The sequence below is a fragment of the Rhinopithecus roxellana genome, chromosome 17 (assembly GCF_007565055.1).
Source record: "Rhinopithecus roxellana isolate Shanxi Qingling chromosome 17, ASM756505v1, whole genome shotgun sequence".
Lineage (NCBI taxonomy): Eukaryota > Metazoa > Chordata > Mammalia > Primates > Cercopithecidae > Rhinopithecus > Rhinopithecus roxellana.
Window position 1 is genome coordinate 72,824,148 of NC_044565.1, and position 26,188 is coordinate 72,850,335.

Genomic DNA, 26,188 nt, shown 5'->3' on the forward strand with positions numbered 1-26,188 from the left:
TCCAAGGCCAGACCATTAAATGCAACAAATAGGGATATTGTACAAATTTTGTTGTAAGAAGAAGATAGCAAGGTCATAAACCTTTGGGCACCAAAGAACATAGCAGGAAAAGTGTAAAGCCAGAGCACCTGAAAACATAAGAAGAATTCTCCTAACAATGACTATGGGAGTAACTTCTCCTCTTTGTTATGATCTAACAAATCAAGCAGACAAAAAATAAGTAAAGATAAAAGACATAATGACAGATAACACAATTGGAAATCATAGAGCTTGATTCAGTATGTAAAACTCACAACCATTGGATAATGTAGATTGTTCTTGTGTGTCCATGAGCCATTTATAAAAACTGCTGTGGGTTGGCTAGAAATAAAACTACTTTATTAATCTCCCCAAATGCAGACAGTTACGAATTAGATTCTCCAATTATAATAAAACAGAAAGTAACTAAAAGATTACCCCTTGCAAAACTTAATCACTTGAAAATCAAATAAACTTTAAAGAAACAGCCCCTATATGAAAAAAGATACAAAAACTAAAATTGTATTATCTTAAAAATTAATAAAAGTAAGACTTTTTATATCAAAACCTATGGATACACATCTCAGAGGAAAGTAAAAAGACTAAGGATATTCAGTGTACAGTTTCAGAAAATCACAAAAAACAATACAATCAGGAGAAAGTATAAAGGAATTAATAAAGATAGGATTGAAATAATTAGTTATATAGTAAACAAAACCTCAAAAGAAAAAGAATAGAAAGATTAATGAAAATCAAAAGTTGATTTGTTTAAAAAAAAAAAACCAACACCACCACCCACACAGCAGATTGATTGGATAAACAGAATTAAGAAAAAAAGGAAAAGTAAAAATACAGCACAGATTGAGAAAGTAGATTTAGTCACAGATTGCAAGAGGTTAAATGAATTGTCAGAGATTCATATAAGCAACTCAGTGGTAATATATTTGAAAATACCAAAGAAACAGTTGATTTTTCTGGTCGTGTATAAATTTCAAGAATTACCTTCAGTAGAAATAAGAGACCTGAACAGATCAATAACTATTGAATACATTGGAAAAATTAAAGAAATCACATTTAAAAGGGAGGCAGGCCCAGGTAATTTCACTATTGTCTATTTTACTTTCAAAGAACAGTTAATCAATGATTAACTTTCATTATTCTGCTTATTTCAAATCAAGGTATGTAAAGCTCAATCAGCTTGTTTTAAAAAGCTAGCAGAACTTAAACATGACAAAAATAACATCAACTAGAAACCAATTTTATGCATGATATAGGTACAAAAATTCCTATATAATTTTTAGCAACTTGAATGTACTGAAAGAAGAGTGAATCAAGAGAGCACATTACTGAAATCAAGAGAAGGCAGGATTTGGCTCTTGTCACTCATTCAAAAGTGTGAGGTTCAGCTAATGTGATGAGGCAAGAAAGCAAAATAAGTTCTACAAATATTAAAAGGAGAGACAAAATTCTGTATTTGCATATAATATTATTAGATAACTAAGCCATTCCAGATTCTGTTAAAGAAAGAATTAAGAACTAATAAAAGAATTTGGTAAGGTGGCTAGATGCAGTTTAATATACGATAAGTAGTAGCTTTTCTCTTTTTTTGCAGCACCAAGTACAAAATGAGGGAAAAAGACCTCAATTACATGAGCCACAAAATTATAAAATGTTTGAGAATGAATTTATCAAGAAAGATACAGCACCAATATGAATATTACACTTTATTGAAGGGCATAAAACTAGTTCTGAATAAATAGAAAGGTATCCCGTGTTTCTGGAAAGGAAAACTTAAAATAAAAAAATGTAATTTTTCTAAATTAATACACAAATGCTGCAGCATTCTGTATCACAGTGGCTTTAAAAAAATAGACAAAATAATTTTAAAATTCTCATGGAAGAATAAATGTGAAAGAATTACCAAGCTATTTTTGAGAAAATGGTAATGAATAATGAAGGAGAACTTATCCTACCAGATGTTACCACTTCCTATAAAGCTACTGTAATCAAAATAGCACGATATGGCACAGGAATAAACAGAGACAAAAATTCGATGTTAGTTACAGGGTTCTTGATCAGTGGCTCTTTTGCTAATCATTTCTGTCGTTTCTTTTTATTTACACAAAAACATTTCAACTCTCATCTTCCCTGTGTGTTGTCAGACTATAAGCTTGAATCCTTTTTTTGGAGATAGGGAGGGTAACTAACACAACTGTCACTTTCATCTCAGGCTTCCAGGCCATGAGAAAACTTAAGACTTTCGCCTTCCCTGTACTCACAGAGAACCCCGTAGTATAAAGAGCGTAGCAAGGGCACACGTACCCGGAAATGGAAAATCCCGGCATACGGCTGTGAAAAGCTTTGGACCTTCAGGATCTTCTGCATGTACTGTGGGTTCTGAGTCAAGGAGCCCAGTGCTGCCAGGAACCAGCAGTCACCTGTGAGGGGAGATAAGCCAGGAAAAACTGACTGGACACACTTGGAAACCCCATCCCATAATTTAAAAGGTCCTTACCACCAGAGGCCACACACTTCCTTCTAAATGATGCATTTTTTTTTTTTCCTCTGAGGAGAACCAGGGGAGGGAGTCACAGGGACTGGCTCCAAGCCAGATAAAGAAGGGGCAGTGGTGGTGGTGGTGTTTATGGAGTCTTGCTCTGTTGCCCAGGCTGGAGTGCAGAGGTGTGCTCTCGGCTCACTGCAAACTCCACCTCCTGGGTTCAAGCGATTCTCCTGCCACAGCCTCTACAACTGGGACTACAGGCACGCACCACCAAGCCTGGCTAATTTTTTGTATTTTTTTTAGTAGAGACAGGGTTTCACCGTGTTGGCCAGGCTGGTCTCAAACTCCTGACCTTCAGTGATCCGCCAACCTCAGCCTCTCAAAGTGCTGAGATTACAGGTATGAGCCAGCATATTCAGCCTCTGATTCTCTTTTTGCCAGAGGTGCTCAGTTACAGCAAATGTTGGCAACGATGCTCTGTACAATTGAGGAAAACTGATTCATGTTTTTCTTCACTATTAGGTCAGCCGCTCCCTGTGCAGAAGTAGGGGGGTGTTCTCTCCTTTTCCTCCTTGAGGGATGCATGGCCTTGAGTTTCTCCTTGGATGTCCTTGTAAGCCCTTTTGAGTCCTCTCCTCCCCTCCCTGAGTCCTTTCTCCTTCACCCCTAACATGATCAATTTGTCTTTGAATGCCATTTCATGCCAGGCACTGGGTTCAGTACAGAAGCCACAAAGACGGCCTCAGAGAGGTCCTTTCTCCAGTTAGGTGAAACCCTAATAGGGGAAGCATTGGCTGGTGGCCAGGCAGGTTCTATTGCTGGTCCAAGGCATGGTGATTTCACCAGGCGAAGTTCAATTACAGCACCTATCATCTGCAAGCTGACATTTTGAAAGCTTAGAATGTGTTCTCAGAAAGGTTGTTGTCTTTGCTGTCTCCAACTCCTATCCACTTTCCAGCCAGCTCTGTCCTTTCACTCCAAGACTTCTCTTTCTGAGGGTTCTCTTGGCCACACCTGGAACAGCCCAGGCACCTCCTCTTAGGCAGCCCCTCCTGTTTCCCTGTCCATGCCCTCCAGCTCTCAGTAGCTCCTTTGCTCTGGGGCTGTCTGGTGGGGTGGGAAGCAGTCAGAGAGTGCTGAATTCTTAACTCTGTTACTAACTGAGTGTGTGACATTAAGCAAATTATTTTACCTCTTGGACTCTCCACTGTCACATATATAAAATGAGGTTGTTGCACACACAAGGTGTCTTGCACGGTCATTGCAGAAAGTCAGTGTATGTTTGCTTTCATTTTTCCTGTCTCCTTTTCCCCTGCTCATTGCAGGCTGCAGGACTGGGTGTGAGCAGTTTGTCCACATCTGCACCAAGGGAACTGGCCTTTCTCCCTCAGAAGTGGGGCAGGACTCTGTGGGTAGGCACTACCCTCCACCACTTCCTATCCAAGGCAGGGAGAGAAGATGTTGCCCTCTTACCTGCGCCTCCTTGTTGGATGTCAAATCTGCTTATACCATCCAGGATGAAGTGAGGAGGACCCCCTGGTAACTCCTTTAGGAAAGAGGGAGAAAAGCTATGAGCATCATTTATTGCTTGTATCGCAAAGTGACATCACTCACTTTGTCTTTCAAGGGTTGAGGTTAATTCTTAAAAAGGTGCTTAAAATCTGAGTTAGGAAAGTTTGCTGGGTTCTTCAGCCTTGATTGCTACCAGGAAGGCAGCAGGTATCATAGGGTGTAAATGTAACTGAAAAGACAGTCCATAAATGCATTAGCATACTACACGAAGAGAGAACATAAATAAGGACTTGGAATCCTTGGATCAAATAGCCATTCCATCTCAACAAGCCAGTGTTTTAATAAGATGTTGTAAATAAACCATAAAAAATGAATAGAATACATTTATGAGAGGAGACGTTTATAAACGTAATAAAGTACTATAGCTTTCATAATAAAGCTTTTGTTGTGAAATGGTGTCTTTCAGAAATGAGCATGGGTATTCTGGACTCCAGGTTGAAGTCTAGCCATGTGCTGTAAGGGATACATGGTGCACACAACTCAGCTCTTTGCCCACTCCCTGGGTAATTCACAGACTGGGTCTGGAAGGCCCCAGTCCCCTTGTGTGAGGAGCTGGTACTCAGTGCCCGGTCCTTCCCTAACTTCTAACACACATAGTGCCTGCCAGCCAAAGAAAGTGGTTACGGATGATTGCCCCAGTGCTACCACATCTGGGAAGAATATGAGGAACTGTCAGCAGGCACCAAAATTGTGAGAGTTCCCAAAGGGGATCCCCAGGCACTTTGGGAGAACACTGGGCCACAGGTCTGGCTCCTGCCCCAGCACCAGCCAGCCCTCTAGACTTGGCCAGGATGACCTCAGCCTCCTCTCTGTGCAGCTCTTTCTGGATTTGCATAATTTAGTAATTGGTCCTTGTATCATTTCTTTTCACATTGACCAATAAGTCCGCAGAGAGCAGGCCTGCAAGCTGGAATTGGATTCATTTGCTCAGTAGACATTCATGTACAGAGTCACATGCCTTGTATAACCTGCCAACTCTTCATAAACTGCCCAGGTTTCTGGAAGAGATGCACACTAAGGGGAAAATGAAGGTGTGCCTGCCTACAAACACAGGGTCCTGACTGAGGGCATCATTTCCCAAAACTCCTCCTGCTGCTTTCTCTACATGTGACTCTGTCACATGCTGGGAGGGGAACTCTCAGGCCCAGGCCCTCCCGGGTGAGGGGGACCCTGGGGTGGCACAAGGTCTGACCCTCTGCCAGAGCCATGGTGGATAGAACTTTGGCATCTCCCTCAACGCAAGAAAGAGGGAAGGACATCCGGAGGGCCTTCAGGTGCATGCAGGGTTCCAAGTGGAGCCAGTTTTAAAATGGTGTAGGGCATTTCAGTAACCTTTACTTGTCTCCTCTCTCTACTGGAAAAGGGGACTTAAGGTCTCAAAGGAGGCCTGCTGTCAAAGATCCTCTACTCATGGGAAGTAAAGAAGGGATGGAGGCTGTGGCATTTTCAGACCCAGAACAAAGATGGCTTTGCTCGATTTTCTTGACTTTGGCCACAGCTCTTTTTCACTGTGGTCCTGCTAGTTCCCCTCCAGGGATCCCTAGAGCAAGGGTAGGGGTGATTGGAGAACCCATTCAGACAGACCTGGTGTGGAATCCTACTCTAACATTTCTTCCTGGGTGACCTTGAGACCTTGAACAATTCCCTTTACTTTGCTGTGCCTGTTTCCTCATGTGTAAAATGGGAACAATAATACAAAATGTAAGGACAGTTGAGAGAATCTAATGACAATGCAATCAAGGCAATGGCTGTCATTCATCAAACCCTTGCTGAGGGAGCCTTGCTCCAGGATTCTCTCTGGTAGGCTCCCAACAGCCTTGCAAAGCTGGACCAGTCCTTACATTTACAAATGAGGAAGGATGTGAAATACTTAGCACAGTGTCTGACATAGTATATGTTATTGATCCCCCTCTTTTGAAATATTTGCAAAATTAAAAAGACTATACTCAGACAAACCCATAGCCTCAGATGCATTCATTATTAAACAAGATAGAATAAAAACATGAATTTAGCAGTAGATCTTAGGAAGAGAAAGACAAAAAGAGCCTCACAAAAATAGGAGGAAGAACTGAAAAGAACGATTAGTGAATTATAAACCAGAAAAACAGCAAGATTAATAAATAAATTGTTCTATTATTTGCCATTGAAAGTAATGGCTAATAATGGTTTCTGCCATTACTTTCAATGGCAAAAACCACAATTACTTTTGCACCAACCTAATATCTGGGGGAGGGTTACATAGACTCAACCTTTGGCAAATATGGTAGAGAAACCCAAATAAAAGTAGAATTAAAAATTGGGCTTTAGAAATATAAAATAATGATGTAGAATTCTATGCCAATCAATTAAAAAAATCCGATGATTTTCTGACAAAAATTAACTTGGCTAAAATTGACTCATGTTAGTAAACAAGCTGAAAAGACTAACAGCCTTTGGATAGTATTTTAAAGTTACCAAAGAGTATCGCCTGAATGCCCTGTAAAGGCTTACAGGTACATGCAATTTTCCTCTGAGTTCCCTCAAACTTTCAGAGAATAGAAAATTCCAGTGTCATTTACAGTTTCAGTGTAAAAATAAAAATTAAAAAAGAATCCTGCCACCATTTAAGAAGCCAGCATAGCCTTGATGCCCAACCTGAGAGAAAACACACATACATACTAGACTGATTTTGGATAATTTGTTATCATCATGTAGGATTTGCTGTAGAAATGCAGAATGCAAGGATGGTTTCACATCAGGACATCTACTAATATGAAGTAGCACTTACATGGGCCAAAGGGAGAAAAATTTGTATCCTTTCAATAAATGCTATGAAGGCATTTGATAAACACACAACTTTTTATGATTTACTAGAATAATAAAAGTTAAAAACAAAAAATTTTAGCTAATTAGGAACAAAAAGATATTTTAATGTGTTGAAAATTAAATGGTGATGATTTCAAGCCACGAATCAATAGTCAACTTCAAGTTTATGGGAAAACATACGAATCATTTGCATCAAAGGTGGGCATAAAAGCAGCTTCTCTGTCCCCTGTCCTCTAAGCTGCTTGTTCCTCCTGGACCCTGGACTTTAGAGCTATGACCAATAATCCAAAAAGAGAGATGGTAGGAAGGGATAGAAATGATACCCAGGAGCATTTTAGTCTACCAGGCTGACTTCCTGAGACAAGGCCCATTAAGAAAACAGGTAAAGATGGCTAGGAAACTGGGACTCTGCTGACTCTGGGAAGGCCACCTGTTACCAGATGGGCCAAGCACATCAGGGCAGTGAAGCTAGTGTGATGAGAACCTAGATTAGATTCACCCTGAACTGGCAGCAATGGGCAGTCTTCAGCCGACTGTGAATCACCTAGCAGCTTCACAGACAGGGAGACTGCTGTGCCCCACCTCCCACTACTGTGATTTCATAGGTCATGCAGAGATAGTGTTCAGGATTTGCATAGCTTCTCAGGGGATTCTGAGATCCAGCCAGGGCCAGGGAGCAGGTTCAGAGAAGTTGAGCGATTTGTCCCAGTTCACACAAGAAACAGGCTCTGAATCAGGTGTCTGCCTCCATAGTGTCTTGTTCTTCATTCTGACCACACCAGCAGTCAGCATCTTCTCAACCTTTATGTTTTTGGATCCTGTGAGGTGGACTTGGCCTTTGAGGACCCTGAAACATTATTAGTACAGAAAGAAGCTGGGATGGTTAATTTTATATACCATCCTAACTGGATCACAGAGCGCCCAGATACTTGGCTAAACATTACTTCTGGTCATGTCCGTGAGGGTGCTTTCACATGACATTAACATTTGAATTGGTGGATTTAGTAAAGCAGATTCCCTTCCTAGGGTGGGTGGGCACCATCCGGTCTATTCAGGACCTAAATAGAACAAAAGATAAAGAAAGGGACAATTTGCCCTTTCTTTGCCTAACTCCTTGAGCTGAGACATTGGTCTTTTCCTGTCCTTGGACAGGGAATTACATCATCCATTCTCTAGTTCTCTGGCCTCCCACTCAGATTTAACTACATCACTGGCTTTCCTGGGTCTCCAGATTGCAGGTGGCATATCGTGGGACTTCTCAGCCTCTATAAGCATGTGAGCCAATCCCTCCTAGTAAATCTCTCATTATAAATATATTAACAGGATATCTATTAGGATATATGTCAATATGTTAATGGGATATATATATATATAAATATATATTGATATATTTACTAGCAATAAATATGTCAACGGGATATATATTGATTCTTTTTCTCTGGAGACCCCTGAGTAATGCAGAAGCCAGCAGCAATAGTCAAACTAAGTAATCTTAGGAACTTAATTCTGGATTGTGGAGACCTTTCTCCAGGCAATGCTTAGGGGTAATCTCTGTTATATTAGGTATGTCAGAGCTCTTGTAATGCAAGGGCTCCTGGCATCTTAGAAAATACCCTCTCTGATGTGGTCCCAAGCCAGCTGCTCTCGCCTAATCATCTCCAGAGGTAGACGGAGAAATATGCCAAGAAATAATGTGACAGCACCCGGCATATTTCTGCATTCTCTCTAAAGACTTCCACATCCTCACATGGCATGCTGCTCTTGGATAAGAGAGCCCTGTGTTTAGCCTTTTGGTATTTGGCTCTTTCACATGGTGGCCAGAGTTCAGTCTGGGACAAGTGGCAGCATCACTCCCTTTCCTATTTTTGCTAGAGGACTTTGATTTATTGGCATCCAAGTTCTCTGGCTGAATGACACTTGGCTGTTGGCAGGGTCACTTTCTGCCATTTTTTGTTACCTATTGCCTTATGGAATGTTTTCATAACTTAACTGGCACTTACAACTCTGCTTTTTAACCTCTTCCTTTCCTGAAGAACACATTTTGGTCCCAAGGTGAATCGTTTCTAGTGAATGATCCTTTCAGAAACTGCTCTGGCTGCATGGAAGGAGAGGTGTCACCTGGGTAGGCAGTGCCTCACTCTAGGATGGCCACAGGCAGGAAGCCACAATGGGGCTGTGCTGAGCTTCGAACACCTGTTAAGCAATGTGCTTGGGGCACATAGCCCATTTTTCAGTTGAGAAGTAAAGTGTGTTTCACTATAAAATGGGTACAAAGATGAAATTTCAGTTTATCTGACAACATTGGTGATTGTTGTGAAGATCTACTGTTTACCATTGTGTACTGTCCAATATGGTAGCCACAAGCCATATGTGGATACTTAGTTTAAATTAATTTAAATTCAATATAATTTAAACCTTTAATCCCTCAGTTGCATCAGTCACATTTCAAGTGCTCAATGGCCACATGTGGCTAGTGGCTACTGTATTGAACAGTGCAGGAAGAACATTCCCATTATCACAGAATGTTCTATTGGATGGTGCTAATTTATTTAATGAGGATGATAATATTATCTACCTCACAGGACTGTGAGGCCAATTAAATGAAATATTGCATGTAAAGTGCTTAGCATAATACTTTACACATGTACATGCTTGATAAATTATCCATGAAACAAAAATTCTGCTAAAAGGGGTCCACTTTAAGTACCAAATTTAGCTCAGGGAAATATCACATAGATACCTCATGTGTAAGTGTAATTTCTTAGCACTGTCCCTTGCTGAGACTGGGGCTGTAGGAAGCATTGAGACTGATGAGGAGTCGGGTCCTCTCAGTGCCATTTGCACAGGGCACCGTTATGGGCTGTTGTGGAGCCTGACTGGGGGATGGGGAGGGCGTGGGAACAGAATGAAGCAGGATGTGAACAGGGCTTCCTTCTACTTCAGAAAAAGTTTCAGCAGCAAAATGGATGAGATTATTGGGTTAATTGTTAGAGGAAGGAAGGACAAGAGCCAGAGGAAGAAAAGGGTAGGTAAGATGGTGGGGAGGAGAGAGAAAGAAAGGTATATGACACAAAACTACTTTTCTGCACCAGGCATAGAAAGCTATGCCTGGTTCTCATGCCCCTGACTCTTGGGCTAGTGTTGAACCTGCCCAGCTGGGATAAATACTCAAAACAGAATGATGTCCCTTGTGGTTTACCAGTTGCCTATAGGAGGAGATTTCTCATTGTCTGGAACAACTTAGAATGTGGAGAGGGCCTAAAATACCTTGGTGCTACCTCAGCCATTATATAGTTGAAGTTTAAGGGCCACTGGTCAGACCTCTGGTCAGGCACTCAGCAAGTTCTATAGCTTGGGAGTCAACCTTCTAAGCATAGTGATAGAAAGCAGAACATGAGGCCGGGTATGTGGCTCATGCCTGTAATCCCAGCACTTTGGGAGGCTGAGGTGGGTGGATCACTTGAGGTCAGGAGTTTGAGACCAACCTGACCAACATGGTGAAACCCCGTCTCTTCCAAAATACAAAAATTAGCCAGGCGTGGTGACTCATGCCTGTAATCCTGGCTACTCAGGAGGCTGAGGCAGGAGAATCACTTGAACCCAGGCAATGGAGGTTGCAGTGAGCCGAGATTGTGCCATTGCACTCTAGCCTGGGCGACAGAATAAGACTCCATCTCAAAGAAAGAAAAAGAAACAAAAAGCAGAACATGAGAAGAAAGGCATTTTCTACACTCCCTGCCAACCTTCCTTCAGCCCCTACATAGTTTCCTCTGACCCACATTTTTCCCTGAAAGAGTTTCTTAAACTGGCCAAGGGCTGAAGCTGAGATGGCTGGACCATGAAAGCCCAAGAATCCCAGGGAATAGGCCCTGAGGCTGCTACCTTATGACATTCTCACAAATTAATCACAGTAACAATAACTAGTGCGTACTTAGTGTTTACACTGTGCTAGACACTGTTCTAAGTATTGTACTCATTTAGTCCTTAAAGTAATCATATGTGGCACAGGTGCCATTTTTATCCCTAAAAAGGGAAAAAAGGGCAGAACATAGACAGATGAACTTTAGAGAGGGATTGATTTCTGTTTTACTCACATGAGGTAGAAGATTCTACTAGTGCAAAAAACATTACTAGTGACAGGCAGGAACCCAGAACAGGACATGAGCTTATGATGAGGACTTACAGGGGCCATTTAGCATGGTGTTAGAAGCTCAGGTCTTGAAACCAGACTCCTGGGTTCAAATTCCGGCTCTACTATCATCTAATTATATGACTTTGGGCAGAGGTACCCCTACTCTCTGATTCTGCTTCTCCGCTGCAAAATGAGGCTAATAATAGTATCTTATCATAGAGTTACTGTGAGGATTGACAAGTCAAAGCCCCTAAAGCCAGGCCCCATATGGTCAGCATTCTGTGGGTGTGGCCATTACTATTAGGAATGGGCCAGGCTGGAGTGGCTTCTCTTCCAGTGCTCTCTGCAGTCACAGCTGTACACTGTGGGTCAAGGACATCACAGTGTCAAAGGGGTGAGTACAGTACTGTCCTACCTGGAAAATAGGTCAACTCAAGGTTTCTTTCTTGCACATGTGAACTTGAAACATGCATCAGGCACCTGTAGATAGGGTTCTTCATTCATCCATTCACTCATGTACTTGTTCATCCAAATTCTAACAGAGACCCTATTAGGCACTTAAGTCAGTGGGGGGAAAGTGCAGCAGGTGGAAGGAATCTTCATTTAAATTCTGGATCCTTCCCTCACTAATCATGTCACCTTGGCATGTCACATCACCTGTCTGAACGTCAGTTTTCTGTAAAGTTAGGAGAAAACGAAGAAGATAAAGTATGAGAAGACACATGGAAAGCTCTGGAAAGTACTATACAAAGGTAAGTCTTGCCAACTGTGATAAAAAAGACAAAGAAATATGACATTTAAAAAGAAGTGCCAGAATGAAAAATGCCCCTGCCCCCAATCCCCCCAGTAGAGCTCAGGTAAGCTTTTGGATGAGGAAAGTAGTAATGGGAAAAGCAGATTCGGCCCCTGGCTGCCTCTATTTTGGGTTCCTGGCATTATTCTTTATAAGTGATTTCACTTCCGTTTGCCTCAGTTTCTCCTTGCCCCCAAAAGACATCACAAGTTGAATTGTTGTGAGAATCAGATAATTAGAATCTCTCAGTCCTTTCTAAAGAGAAGTGTTATAAATTCTTCAACACTATAAATATGGTCTCACATCTATTGCTCAGCACCTTGTGAGAAAAAAATCCCATCACTTTCTAAAATAATCTCAGCTTCTGAAAATAGCAAAGGGAAAAAAATGACCTCTTGGAACTTCTTTAAATAGAATTCTCTGCTTCATCTCTCCTTAGGAGGTAAAGACTAGAAGAAGAGAGTCATTGTTGAGGACTTACTGCCAATGGCTGATAAGAGGACCCTAGAACGCTGAAACACCCCACTTTTCTCTAAGCAGCATCACAAACCCTACCCGATCCCTAACCTTCCCTTCACCAAAGCTTCAAATCTGTCCCAATGTAGGGCAAGAGGTGTCGCCTCCCAGAGCCTGATGTCTTCAGTTCTCCTTCCTATGTGCAGAACTGAATTAGAGATCCACAGACCAGACAAATACTTTTGTCTCATAGCCTCATAGCCTCTTAGTAGCCACCATTAGAAAATAACTTTACTCTGTAACCTACCTTGGCTTTATGGGAAGTGTTTGGACAGTGCTTGGCATTTAATCAGTGCTCAATAATGGTTGCAGATATTATAATGATTAGCTTACTAGACATTATATTATGTTATATCATTCTAGGTTATGCTGGCAGCCTACAGAAGCATGAATAGAGGTTTGGGCAGGAGGGTCCTTAGAGTGGTCCTTATCCAGGTGCTTTGCATCAACAGTAGTCCTGATGAGATTATCAGAATGTTGAGTCAGCTGAGACATTTTCCGTGGAGGTGTCATGCCGTAAAATTGAGATAGTTCTAGAAAAACCAGGAGGGCTCACCTGGCTGCAAGGTAGAGGTAGTGACCATCTGCTGGGGTTGTGGAGTCAGGGACATCTGAATGTTGTCCTGCAATATCTCCCTAATTTTAAAGCTGATGTCTAAAATTCTCTTGCAGGTGGTCAAGCCTCTCTAAGGTCGAGAATGTGAATATAAAAGAGAGGGGAGGTGATTATTTAAATTCATCCTATAGTGTAAATGACTGACCTGATATCTTCCCTTTGAGCAAATTCTAACAGGGAAGGAAAAAAGAATATAAAGATACTGACACCTGAAGAGAAGAAAGGGTGACAGAGTGATAGATGGGGTCAATTATGGGGTGGAGGAGACTCCAACAACTACAATTTTTCATACCCATGGTTTCCCATCTTTAGATGAAAAATGGAGGCATTTTAATTTAGTGATATATTTAGTGTTAGAACTGGGTTAGAACTCAGGAGTCTAGGCTCCTGGTTCCTGCTATAGCATCTTCCCATCCTGCTGAATAGCTACAATACTGGAGCAGAGATACCCAGTGAATTTCATTCTCCTTCCAGTTTGGTTTGGCCCAACCTCCTTTCGGCTGGAGGTGCCATGGCAGGCGACTCCGAGGACCCTGGGGCTGGGTATGCTCCTGTGGGGCTCAACTTACCTGTGGCCGCTTCCACATCACATTGGAGAGGCCTTTTTCCTGGAGCAGCTTCTGGCCTATGGAAGAATCTGCTGCAGGGAATGTATCATCCTTAAACATCTGATGGATGCTCAGGCAGTGATCCCGCAAGGTGGTAAAGTCCTGGTCTTTGAACTTGATGATGGAGGTCTCCACTGAAGACTCCTGGTTATATGCCATGACTCTCCTTAGAAGGCTTCCGAGGTCCTTTCCTGTTGGTGAGAAAAAGGGATACCTTTGCGGTCAGCTATCATCCTTTGCACCATCAGATGTGAGCCCCAGACGAGCACTCTGATATACCACCCTTTACAGGTAGGGGACTGAGACTAAGTCTTCGCTGTCCCTGGTGGCACAGTCAGTGAGACTGAACTAGGATTCAAGCATCCTTACTCCCAGCTAACCTTTCAATCTGCTGTACAAAACAACTTTCCAGTATGCTCTCACGTGCACAAGAGGCTATGGGGTACTAGTACATCTCATGAACATTTATTGAGCACTGCCAGGTGAAAAGCTGGTAGATAGGTTTAAAAAAATTGCCCACAGCTTCCCTGAGTAGCAAGTGCACAGAGGCCCATGAGTTGCACTGGAAAGGTCACAGGGTGTTGGAGGGTTTGGTGGGGTGGGGGCAGAGGGGGTGGGTAGGAAGTGTTGGAAGAGATTGCCAGAAAGGTAGGGTTGGAAAGCTGGGTGAGGAAATGTTTTATACCCCATAAGCTCTGCAGAGCTGTTGAAGAGGTGGGGCATGATCAGATCTGTACAAGAATGGGGCTGCTAGGAGCGATCTGGGGACCAGAGAGAGGGTGTGGGCAGGGACTGGATGCAGGAAGGAAGCCAGGAGCTGCTGCACTTGTCCACAGGAGAGATGGTGGTAGAGCATCAGAAGGGAAGATGGTGGAGTGTGGACAGATTTGGTGTAATTTTATAGGTGAAGAATTCAATATGGGGGATAGGGAAGGAAAAAAGAAAACAAAGAAAAGATAGTACAATGAATATCACATGAGTTTTGAAGTTTGCTTTCTGTTTTCATCAGCTCCATACCGCTTCTGCAACTTGGAGTGAATATTCAAGCCTGTGAACCTATTTTTCCACCTGTATGGATTGAAGCTATCAATCTCATAGGCTTTTTATGATATTAATTAAGTTTTGACCTAATCAACTGAGCAGAGTATCAGGCATGCAGTAGTCCCTTAATAAATGTTAGCATCCTAGCTTTCCTCGAGTTGACAAGGAAGGCTGAGGTTTCTTGTTCAGGCAGCCACAGGAATGTAACTGGTGCCATTTACCAAAAATGTACCACACCCTCCATCTGTGAGGCTGGCCTGGATGGGAATCCTGAATCCATACTTCCTAGTTATGGGAATTGAAAAACCTTCCTGGTCCTTAAAGTAGGACTTTTCAAGCTTCTTTGACCAGGGTCAGTGCAGATGGCACAAAAAAATCCCAAGGTCCGTGTGTTCTACCCATTTTCACTTCACAGTGGAAAAGGAAGCAGGTGATAATGAAGGAGCTAGGACTGGAAGGGAATAAATTCTAAGGAAAGAATATGAACTCATAATCAAAATTTTGAATCCTAGAAAAATGTATGTAAACTTAACATAACTTAGCAATTTTCTTACAATTACCTTGTAATACCATGTGGCAAGTTATTTAGATAGCACAAATTCATAGACAGAATATCACCAGTGAAGTGTCATTGTGCAAGCATATTTGAGGAGAATTGTGCATACAACTGTCTCAAAAACAAGATATGAATAATTTACATTTACATTTGAACAATTAGATTGGACCATACAGAACTGTCATTTTTGTAGGTCAAAAATGGTTGAATATAGTCAGTTTCATAGGGTTTAACCTAGGGTAAGAAATGGTTAAATACAAACAGTTCCGTTTAGTTTAACCTAATACACATGTCCATTTCTTCAATCGAGTTCTCGGAGAATAATGGCACAAAATATTCAGTATGTCTCACCACTCACAATAGGGTTAAAAAGAGGGCCCACAACAAATTAAATAGTGATAAAGCTACAATGTCAAAGTATCATTCAGAGTAAGAAAACAGTGATAGAAACCGATTGTCAATTCAAGACAAAAGGCAATGGCACTCGATAATGAAGAGTTGTGAAAATCATGGGTCTACCAGTTCTCTGTGTGTGCTCGGGGACAGTGGAACCAGTACAGCATTGCCAAGCCTCCTACCTCTCAGGAAAATATTGAACTACAAAGTGTGATAAACTCTAGCAATGAGCTATTTTGGTTTATGAAAACCAAATTGTAGTTACCTTTAATAATATAATTATGGGATTGCCTGTAAGTAGCCCTTAATTGCATATAAAATGAAATTCTAAATAATTTTGTTTTATTTCTCCTTTGGAATCATACAAAGGTCTTATATGTGAGGATCGGTTCCTAGTCCACCTGGGGGGCCGCCACTGTCCACTATTGGGTAGGGGACTGGCCACACTTTAGGAATTCACATTCTAAGATTCACTTGCCTCATTTGTGAAATGGAGATGATACTATTACACATGTTATAGGGTTGCTGTGAGACTCAGATGAAACCATGCTTCTAGAACACTCAGCACAGTGACTAGTAAGTAGAAAGCAGCCAATGCATGTTGGTTATTAGGATGATGATCATTGCTATTTTGAGCAGGAAAGGACTATGCAGAGGCCCAACACTGTCTAAGATGAGGACTTGCTCATACTCAGGACAGGCTAGGCTCAGAGGGGCCTGCAGGGCGAGGGCCAGGATGTGCAGTCAGACCTGGGACCTAGGCTCTGTTACTGCTCTGTATTCACTACATGGGCTGCCCAGGCCTGGGGGAAGGGAAGACTTGGGGATAGGCAGCAGGCTGGGTGTCTGCTGCTGAGGAGGTGGGCTGCTCTGGGAGGAGACTCTTGATGGGGAAGGGAGAAGCAGGCAGGGGAAGATTGTTCCACCTTCACACACATAGTTTTCTTTCTCTCTGAGTTGCTCATGGCTTCACCAGGAAACAGCCTGTAGGCTCATGTTCTCAGGAAGGGCCCACAGTACCTGACAACATTTCACTTTTGTGCACAGCAGAAGAGGATCACCTGATTTTCCTGCTGTCACTTTTGGGGAGGGCTTTCTGGTTCTTTCCTCTCTTCTCTGCCCTATTTGTCTCACTTTGCAGGGTAGCCAAAGGCAGAAGAAGACTCAGCTTTGTTAATTTCAGGGGAAAAAAAAGATTGCTGAAAGGCCTACATGATGTTCAAGACAAAGTTTATCTTGCTGCTGGGGCAGCTCTTGGGTGTTGCAAGAAAAGTCACACAAGAGGAGCTAGAAACATCACAAAAATAATTGATATAAAGTTCTTCATGTGAGAAGCTTGTGTAAGCTCATGAATCAAGCTTCATGAATCTGAAGCTTGCTTCAGAGAAGCAAGCAGGAGCTGCAGCTGGGAGTTACAAAGCCTCTTTACCTCCCCTTGGTGTCTATGAAAGGAGCTTCCCAGCGTCCTCTGCTGAGTTGGGTGACTTAGTGAGCTCAGGTTGCCATAGTAAAATACCACTGACTGCGAGGCTTAACCGCATTTATGCCTGAGGTTGCAATTTTTTGAATTTTTGCAATTAGACCTTGGCGATGACCTTGAGCAGTATGATATAAATAACTCCCTCATGCTTAGTGTTCCAATAATGGAACACTAGGCATAAATGGGTTAACAACAGGATTTTTTCTCACAGTTATGGAGGCTGGAAGTCAGAGATCAGAGTGCCAGTATGTGGTGGAGGGTGGGGAAGAGATCTTTTCCTCATCCTCTTCTTATAAGATCACAGTTCTATCAGATTAGTCCCCACTCTTAAGATCTCTTTTAAGCTTAATTGCCTCTTAAAGACCTTATCTCTAGTTACAATCATGTTGGGGGTTAGGGTTTCATATGAATTTGTTGGGGGAGGGGAGTAGTACAATTCAGGCCAAGGCAGTGACTAACCCCAGCCTGATCCAACAACTCTCCTATCCCTGGCTGCTTACCTCAGGGAGCGTGCAGATCAAAGGGGAATTGGGTCATGTCGGTAAGGTTCTCAGACAATAGACGGAGGATGCCAGTGGACACAAGAACAAATGACAGAGCAGCAACAGTGATAAGTATGTAAACATTATTTGAATTAATGGAAACGTGATGAGGGCTTCTTAATGGGAGATATGTCTTACATACTGCTGAGCCATACAACTATGTCTTAGCAGTATCTTGATCTGCCAGCATATAGCGCCAGGCCTTGCACATAGTAGGTATTCAAAAAAACTCCTAGGCCGGGCGCGGTGGCCCAAGCCTGTAATCCCAGCACTTTGGGAGGCCGAGACGGGCGGATCACGAGGTCAGGAGATCGAGACCATCCTGGCTAACACGGTGAAACCCCGTCTCTACTAAAAATACAAAAACTAGCCAGGCGAGGTGGCGGGTGCCTGTAGTCCCAGCTACTCGGGAGGCTGAGGCAGGAGAACGGCGTAAACCCGGGAGGCGGAGCTTGCAGTGAGCTGAGATCTGGCCACTGCACTCCAGTCCGGGCGACAGAGCGAGACTCCGCCTCAAAAAAAAAAAAAAAAAAAAAAAAAACTCCTGAGTGTCAGCAGATTAAATATTACATATCAGCTATTCTTGGATGTGTTCTGTGATGCAGTTGCTTCATGAAACCTTCCACAAATAACAAATTATGAGGTAAAATTATTTTGGAAAATATCTGATACTGAACAGTCTTCATAGAAATTCGCAAAAAGCTCCAAGAAGCCCTCCGATAAAGAAACTTAAGTTTGCTCCCAGTGTTCCACACATATAACCAATAAGTCCTTTTATTGGAGAACTTTTATAAATATTTCATGGAAAAGATGCACAAGAATTAAGTGACTTCAGAATATCCTGACTCAAGTCTTCATTCTACCCTGTACACACTAAGCACCTCAGTTTCTTCATCTGTCAAATGGACACATGATACTTTGTTGAAGAATCAAATAAGAAAATATATGGAAGGAGATTTAAAACATGAAATATTTTATGAAAAGATATTCATTACTATTTATTTATCTGACTAATCTTGTCCTAACCTGCTTGTATTTCTCTCAGAAATAAATAGTTGTAAAAATACACAGATAAATTACCTAAATTACATCTGCCCAGAAACATGAAAAGGGCATTTATTGTCCCAGTTTCTCTCTTTTCCCTGAACTATGTGTTGTTCTTCTACATGAAAATTCACAGGAGGAATTCAATAACAATAGAATATTTAGGTAAACCTCAAATATCTGGAATTAAACACACTTTTAAATAATTTATGAGTCAAACATAATATCATAAGAGAGTTAGGAAGACCTGACATAAGCAGAAGGACATAAATAAGAAAGACAAGAGCAGAAATTAGTAAAACAGAAGACAGATAAGAGCAGAAATTAATCAAACAGAAGACAGACAACAGATAAAATGAGCAAAGCAAAATTCTGCTTCTTTGAAAAGATCAACAACATTAATAAACCCCTAGTCAACTTGATCAAGAGTGAAAGAGAGAAAATGTAAATTGCCCATATTATCATATGATAAAGGGTTTATCATCACACGTCCTATAGACATTAAAGGGCTAATAAGAGAATATTACGAACAACCCAGTGCCAACAAATCTGCTAAGTTGCATACAATGGATTAATTTCTTGAAAAATACAATTTATCAAAGTTGACACAGAAGAAACAGAAAATCTGAATAATGCCATATATAGTAAAGAAATTGAATTTACTATCAAAAGCTTTCTCCAGAAGAAACCCCCAGGCTCAGATAGTTTCACTAGTGAATTCTATTACACCTTCAAGGACAGAGTAACACTAATCTTACATGAACTTCCTCAGAAAATAGACAAGAGGGGAAATATGGCTGAACTTATTTTTATCAGCTCAGCAAAATACTAAAAACAAAACCTCATAAAGAAATCTTCTTCCTCAAAAAAATATTACAGACCAATATTCTCATGAATAGAGAAGCAAAGAGCCTTAAAATTTTAGCAAATCAAATCCAATAATGTTGAAAAAAAAAAGAAAAAAAGAAAATACCACATCATAAGTTGGGTTTATTCCAGGAATGTTAGGTTGATTTATATTTTTAAAACTCCACCTGCAATCTACCACAGTAAAAAGCTACAAAGACATAATTTATGATAAAAACTCTCAGAAAACTAGAAATAGTAGGTAACATCCTCAGGAGGGTATCTGTGAAAAATTTACAGCTAACATAATATTTAATGATGGAAAATGCATTTTCTTCCCTTTACAATCAGAATCAAGGGAAGAATGCCTACTGTTATAGTTCTATGTACCACTGTTGTGAAGGTCCTAGCCAATGCAACAAGAAAATTAAAGGCAAAAAGACCAGAAACAAGAAGAGAACTGGTCCTATTTTGGTGTTTTGATTGTAGGAAATCTACAAAACAACTACTAGAACTAATACTTAAATTTAGTAAGATCACAAGATACAAGGTTAATATTTAAAAATTGTATTATTATATAATAGCAACAAAAAATAGCAGAATAGTAACATCTAAAATACAAAATACTTGGGAAAAATCTAACATTAAAGATATTAAAGATATCTACAAAAAACTATAAAACATTGCTGAGAAAAATTAAAGAAGAACTAAATAAATGGAGAGATATATCCAGTTCATTTATTGGAAGGCTCAATACTGCCAAGATGGCAGTTTTTTCCATATTTATCTATAGGTTCAACACAATCCCAACCAGAATTCTAGCATGCTTTTTTTTTTTTTGTTAGAAATTGATAAGCAGATTCTAAGATTTACATCTAAATGTGAGGAACCTAGAATAACCAAAGCAATTATTAAGAAGAAGAAAAAACTGAAGGACTTACCCAATCTGACTTCAACACATGTTAAAAAGCTACTGTACTGGCAAAAATATAGACAAATAGATCAATGGAGAAGGGTAGAGGATCTAGAATAAATCAACACACATATGGCCAATTAATTTGAGAAAGGTTTCAAGGCAATTCAATGGGGGAAAGAAAAGTCTTTCCAAAAAAATGGTGCTGGATCAACAGGATTTCTAAATGGGAAAAGTACAAACAAACATGGATCTTACTTCACACCATACACAAAAACCAAGTCAAAATGATCATAGACCTAAAGGTAAAACTTAAATTATAATACTTTCAGAAGAAAACATTTGCAAACTTGGGGTAGGTAAATGTGTTTTTGATAGAATACAAAAAAATATGAGCCATACAAGAAAAAAAGTTGATAAATTTGACTTCATTAAAAGTTTAAAAGACACCATTTAAAAAACACAAATATATATTTCAGACTAGGTGAAAATATTTGCAGCACATATATCAGACAAAGGACTTGAATCCACAACATATAAAGAACTCTTACAAATCAATAATAAGAAAAAAACCCATTAAAATGGCCAAAAGATTTGAATAGACACATCACCAGATAATATATAAAAACAGGCAATAACCCAACATGAAAAGATGTTCCACGTCATAAGTTATCAGTGAAATGCAGATTCCATACCACAGCGAAAGCTCACCATAGACCGTTTTCTTTTTTTTTTTTTTTTTTTTTTTTCTTTTTTTTTCTTTTTATTATACTTTAAGTTCTAGGGTACATGTGCATAACGTGCAGGTTTGTTACATATGTATACTTATGCCATGTTGGTGTGCTGCACCCATCAACTCGTCAGCACCCATCAATTCATCATTTATATCATGTATAACTCCCCAATGCAATCCCTCCCTCCTCCCCCCTCCCCCCTCCCCATGATAGACCCCAGTGTGTGATGTTCCCCTTCCCGAGTCCAAGTGATCTCATTGTTCAGTTCCCACCTATGAGTGAGAACATGCGGTGTTTGGTTTTCTCTTCTTGTGATAGTTTGCTAAGAATGATGGTTTCCAGCTGCATCCATGTCCCTACAAAGGACGCAAACTCATCCTTTTTTATGGCTGCATAGTATTCCATGGTGTATATGTGCCACATTTTCTTAATCCAGTCTGTCACAGATGGACATTTGGGTTGATTCCAAGTCTTTGCTATTGTGAATAGTGCCGCAATAAACATACGTGTACATGTGTCTTTGTAGTAGAATAATTTATAATCCTTTGGGTATATACCCAGTAGTGGGATGGCTGGGTCATATGGTACATCTAGTTCTAGATCCTTGAGGAATTGCCATACTGTTTTCCATAATGGTTGAACTAGTTTACAATCCCACCAACAGTGTAAAAGTGTTCCTATTTCTCCACATCCTCTCCAACACCTGTTGTTTCCTGACTTCTTAATGATTGCCATTCTAACTGGTGTGAGATGGTATCTCATTGTGGTTTTGATTTGCATTTCTCTGATGGCCAGTGATGATGAGCATTTTTTCATGTGTCTGTTGGCTGTATGAATATCTTCTTTCGAGAAATGTCTGTTCATATCCTTTCCCCACTTTTTGATGGGGTTGTTTGTTTTTTTCTCGTATATTTGTTTGAGTTCTTTGTAGATTCTGGATATTAGCCCTTTGTCAGATGAGTAGGTTGCAAAAATTTTCTCCCATTCTGTAGGTTGCCTGTTCACTCTGATGGTAGTTTCTTTTGCTGTGCAAAAGCTCTTTAGTTTAATTAGATCCCATTTGTCAATTTTGGCTTTTGCTGCCGTTGCTTTTGGTGTTTTAGACATGAAGTCCTTGCCCATGCCTATGTCCTGAATGGTACTACCTAGATTTTCTTCTAGGGTTTTTATGGTATTAGGTCTAACATTTAAGTCTCTAATCCATCTTGAATTAATCTTCGTATAAGGGGTAAGGAAAGGATCCAGTTTCAGCTTTCTACTTATGGCTAGCCAATTTTCCCAGCACCATTTATTAAATAGGGAATCCTTTCCCCATTTCTTGTTTCTCTCAGGTTTGTCAAAGATCAGATGGCTGTAGATGTGCAGTATTATTTCTGAGGACTCTGTTCTGTTCCATTGGTCTATATCTCTGTTTTGGTACCAGTACCATGCTGTTTTGGTTACTGTAGCCTTGTAGTATAGTTTGAAGTCAGGTAGCGTGACACCTCCAGCTTTGTCCTTTTGACTTAGGATTGTCTTGGCAATGCTCAGTGAAATCAAAGAGGACACAAACAAATGGAAGAACATACCATGCTCATGGATAGGAAGAATCAATATCGTGAAAATGGCCATACTCCCCAAGGTTATTTATAGATTCAATGCCATCCCCATCAAGCTACCAATGACTTTCTTCACAGAATTGGAAAAAACTGCTTTAAAGTTCATATGGAACCATAGACCGTTTTCTAATGGCCTAAAATTTAAAAAGACTGATCACACTGTTTATGAGGAGATGGAAAACTGGAACTTTCATACACTCTCGGTAGATATGTAAACTGGTATGACTACATTAGAAAACAGTGTGGCAGTTTCCTAAAATGTTAAAACATACACCTATAAAATGATTCAGTCATTCCGGTCCTAGGAATTTGCCCAAGAAAAATGAAAGCATATGTTCGTACAAAGACTTGTGCATAATCAAAACAGACTTATATTTAATAGCCAAAAGTTGGAAACAACCCAATGTCCATCAAAAGTGAATGAATAAATTGTGATGTACCCATAAAATAAGGTACTACTCAGCAATAAAAAGAAATGAATTATTGATACATGCAACAACATGAATAAATCTCTAAAATCATTATGCTATGTGAAAGCCAGTCAAAGTAGAATACATATTATATGACTCCATTTATATAAAATCCTAGAAATGCAAACTAATGTACCGTGACAGAAAGAAGTTCAGTGGTTGCTCAGAAATGCGGGTAGAGGGAGGAATGGGTTATGAGAAAACTTTTGGGGGTGATAGAAATATTTTTTATTTTGAGTGTCATGATGATTTCACATGTGTATACACGTGTCAAAACTCATCAAAGTTTACACCTTAAATATATGCAGTTTTTATATATTCTAAGTAGAGTTGTTTCAAAAATTAAATGCTGTATATAGTTTATACAGTCTTCAGTAATTTGCTTCCCCCTGCACCCCATGGTTAAAAAGCAGCAGGATTTCATTTATTTCACTGCTGTATGTTATCCTATGATTTATTTGTACTTCTTCTCTCAATGGATGTTTAATGCTCTTCTCTTTGTTTTAATGAAAAATTATGCTATAAATGTTATTGTACATATCTCCTGATAAACATGCAAGAGTTTCTCTAGTTTACATTACAAGTAGAACTTTTGGGTTTAGGGAACACACATACTCAACCTCATTAAGTATGCCAAATTATTTTCCAAGGTTGTACCAATTTATAATTTCACCAACAGTGTAAAAGAGTTGTCATTGCTATATATCCTCACTAACTCTTGGTATTGGCAGGCTTTTTATCTGTACCCATCTCGTGGGAGTAAGTGGCAACTCCTATGGTTTTAATTTGTTTCCCTGATTACTGGTAAGATTGAGCATCTCTCACTATGTTTATTCTCCATTCATGTTCCCTCTCTTGAGGAATGAATATTCATATTTTGTGCCCATTTGTCTATTGAGTTGTCTTTTTCTTATTGATTTGTAGGAATTCACTACTCACTCTGCATATTCGTCTTTCATTGGTCATATGTCTTGTAAATATCTTCTCCCAGTTTGTGGCTTATCTTCTTAACTCCTTTACAGTGTCTTTTGATGAACATCAATATTCTTTACACGAATACAAATGTACTACAAATATTTGCTTATAAGTTTAATTTTTATAAATTGAGCCAATATTAATTCTTATGGGAATTTAATATAAGAAACTTTGTAAGAGATTCTCTTTTTAAAATAGAAAATTTGTAATCAACACATTCTTCCGAAACACTGATTTAAAAATTTCTTATAGATCTATAATAATATTTTAAAGAAGTCCAACATATATATCAAAATTCTGAAATAGACTTGCAGAGAAATACTTTGAGTACTTAGAAAATAATGCTGGTATCTGTATTGGCAAATATAGCTTTGCCAAAGCCAATTACTTAATTTTCCCTCCCTTTTCCTTTCTTCCCCAAAATAGAGTCCTTACTTTGAAGGACGATATATATATAAATATCTTGATTTTTAAAATGTATTTGATAAAATCTCCACCTATTCCCTGTGTGTCGACTAGATTAACATAATAAAGTAGAATACAGCGTAGTAAATAGAATTCGCAGTTTGACCCAGAGATTATGGATGAATGGTCTGGAATAGCTAAGAATCATTGCATTGTAATAGTCACAGAGTTCTGTCCCGTGTCCTGTCCTATTCTACATTTTTATCTTAGTCCTTAAAGAAGATGTTGAAATAAAAATGAAGATCCTTTTCAACTCTTTCATCATTTTTAATAGTGGAAATCAAGAACAATTAACCAAGCAGATAGCAGAATCAAAATTCTAAATGACTTCAAAACCAAGAAGATGAAATTAACTAAGGAAACTGCAAATCTGTCTTTACGTTTAAAAAGTTAACTATGCAAGTAAATAGTGAGCAGGATCTGTCTTGGGTAAATTTCATTTTGAAAATATTTTGTATGCCTCACTTGACTTCCTATTTAAAATGAGACAAAACTATGAAAGATGTGGTAGGCTCTGACCAGCTTCAACAGCAGTAAGGCACTGCTCTAGACGGGCTAGCCCCAGGACCCCGTACAAAGCCGCTCTTGACCCCACGTGGACATCTGTGTTCAGCTCTAGGGGCCACATTCCAAGAGGCTCATCGGCGCTCTCAATGGTATCTGAAAATGAGTGTTTGAGTAACAAAAGGGTGCCTGGCAGGGAGGCAAGCCCATTGCTTGCAAGCATGGGCTCCTGGCATGCAGTTATATCCACCTGAAAGAGGTGGCAAATTTTCATACTGGCAAAAATGTGCTATACGGGCAGGAGGCAGTCCAGCTAAATAGACAGGAAGCCTGGAAATCCCTTCCTGGGAGGAAGAGTTGGAGATCTAGAGAGGTTTACTAGGAAGAAGACCGACTGAGGGGCCTTCAGTGACCCTCAGACTCAGGCCCTGCAGCCCAGGTCCCCCTCCCTCCAGAATAATGCTGCTCTAAGAGAGCAGATATTTAACCACCTCTGTCCCCACAACCGTACTCCCAACCCCTGAGTTTCCATACCGCCAAGGTTATGCTCCAGTTCAGGAAACTGAACTCTGCCTTGTGTCTTAAGGAAAAAGGAAAAAGAGACAGCAAGGAACGGTGCTCACAGGCACAAAGAATCAAGTTGAAACTTGAGTTTGAATCCAGCTGTCACTTACTGACTGAATGATCTTGGCCAATACTCTTAATATCTCTGAGCCTCCTTTCCTTATGTATAAAGTGGACAGGAGGTGGAGGTAATAAAACCAGCCTTGTAGCAGCAGACAGATATTAAATGAGAAGATTCTTGTTAATTGCTTGGTGTGGCACATAGTAAAAGCTTGTGTCCATTACGCTATCAGAAACTCCTTGAGAGTCCTGCCTGGCCCTGAACTTGAGCCCAGTGACTACAACCCTGTACCAGCTGATGGGCATGCCAGGCACCTGCCAGTCACCTCTGAACTCCCAACCTCAGGTCTCTCCAGGTTCCAGAGTTGTGTTCTTTCCATGTGTTGAGACTGTCACCTCCTCCACCTGCCTGGCAGAAACACTGGGTGCACATTTAC

The 26,188-nt window shown here is 40.3% G+C and overlaps 1 protein-coding gene across 1 annotated transcript in view; it reads right to left on the bottom strand.

Annotated features, from left to right (window-relative positions):
• The window catches only part of CAPN13 (calpain 13), an 86,972-nt gene that overhangs the window by 51,579 nt on the left and 9,205 nt on the right, over positions 1–26,188 (bottom strand). The window contains exons 2-4 of the mRNA XM_010384427.2: positions 13,525–13,754; positions 3,995–4,067; positions 2,341–2,456 (exon numbers count right to left, since the gene is read on the bottom strand). Of these exons, the coding sequence (XP_010382729.2) occupies positions 2,341–2,456; positions 3,995–4,067; positions 13,525–13,722 (387 nt within the window). The 5' untranslated portion in view covers positions 13,723–13,754. The remainder of the gene's footprint in view (positions 1–2,340; positions 2,457–3,994; positions 4,068–13,524; positions 13,755–26,188) is intronic.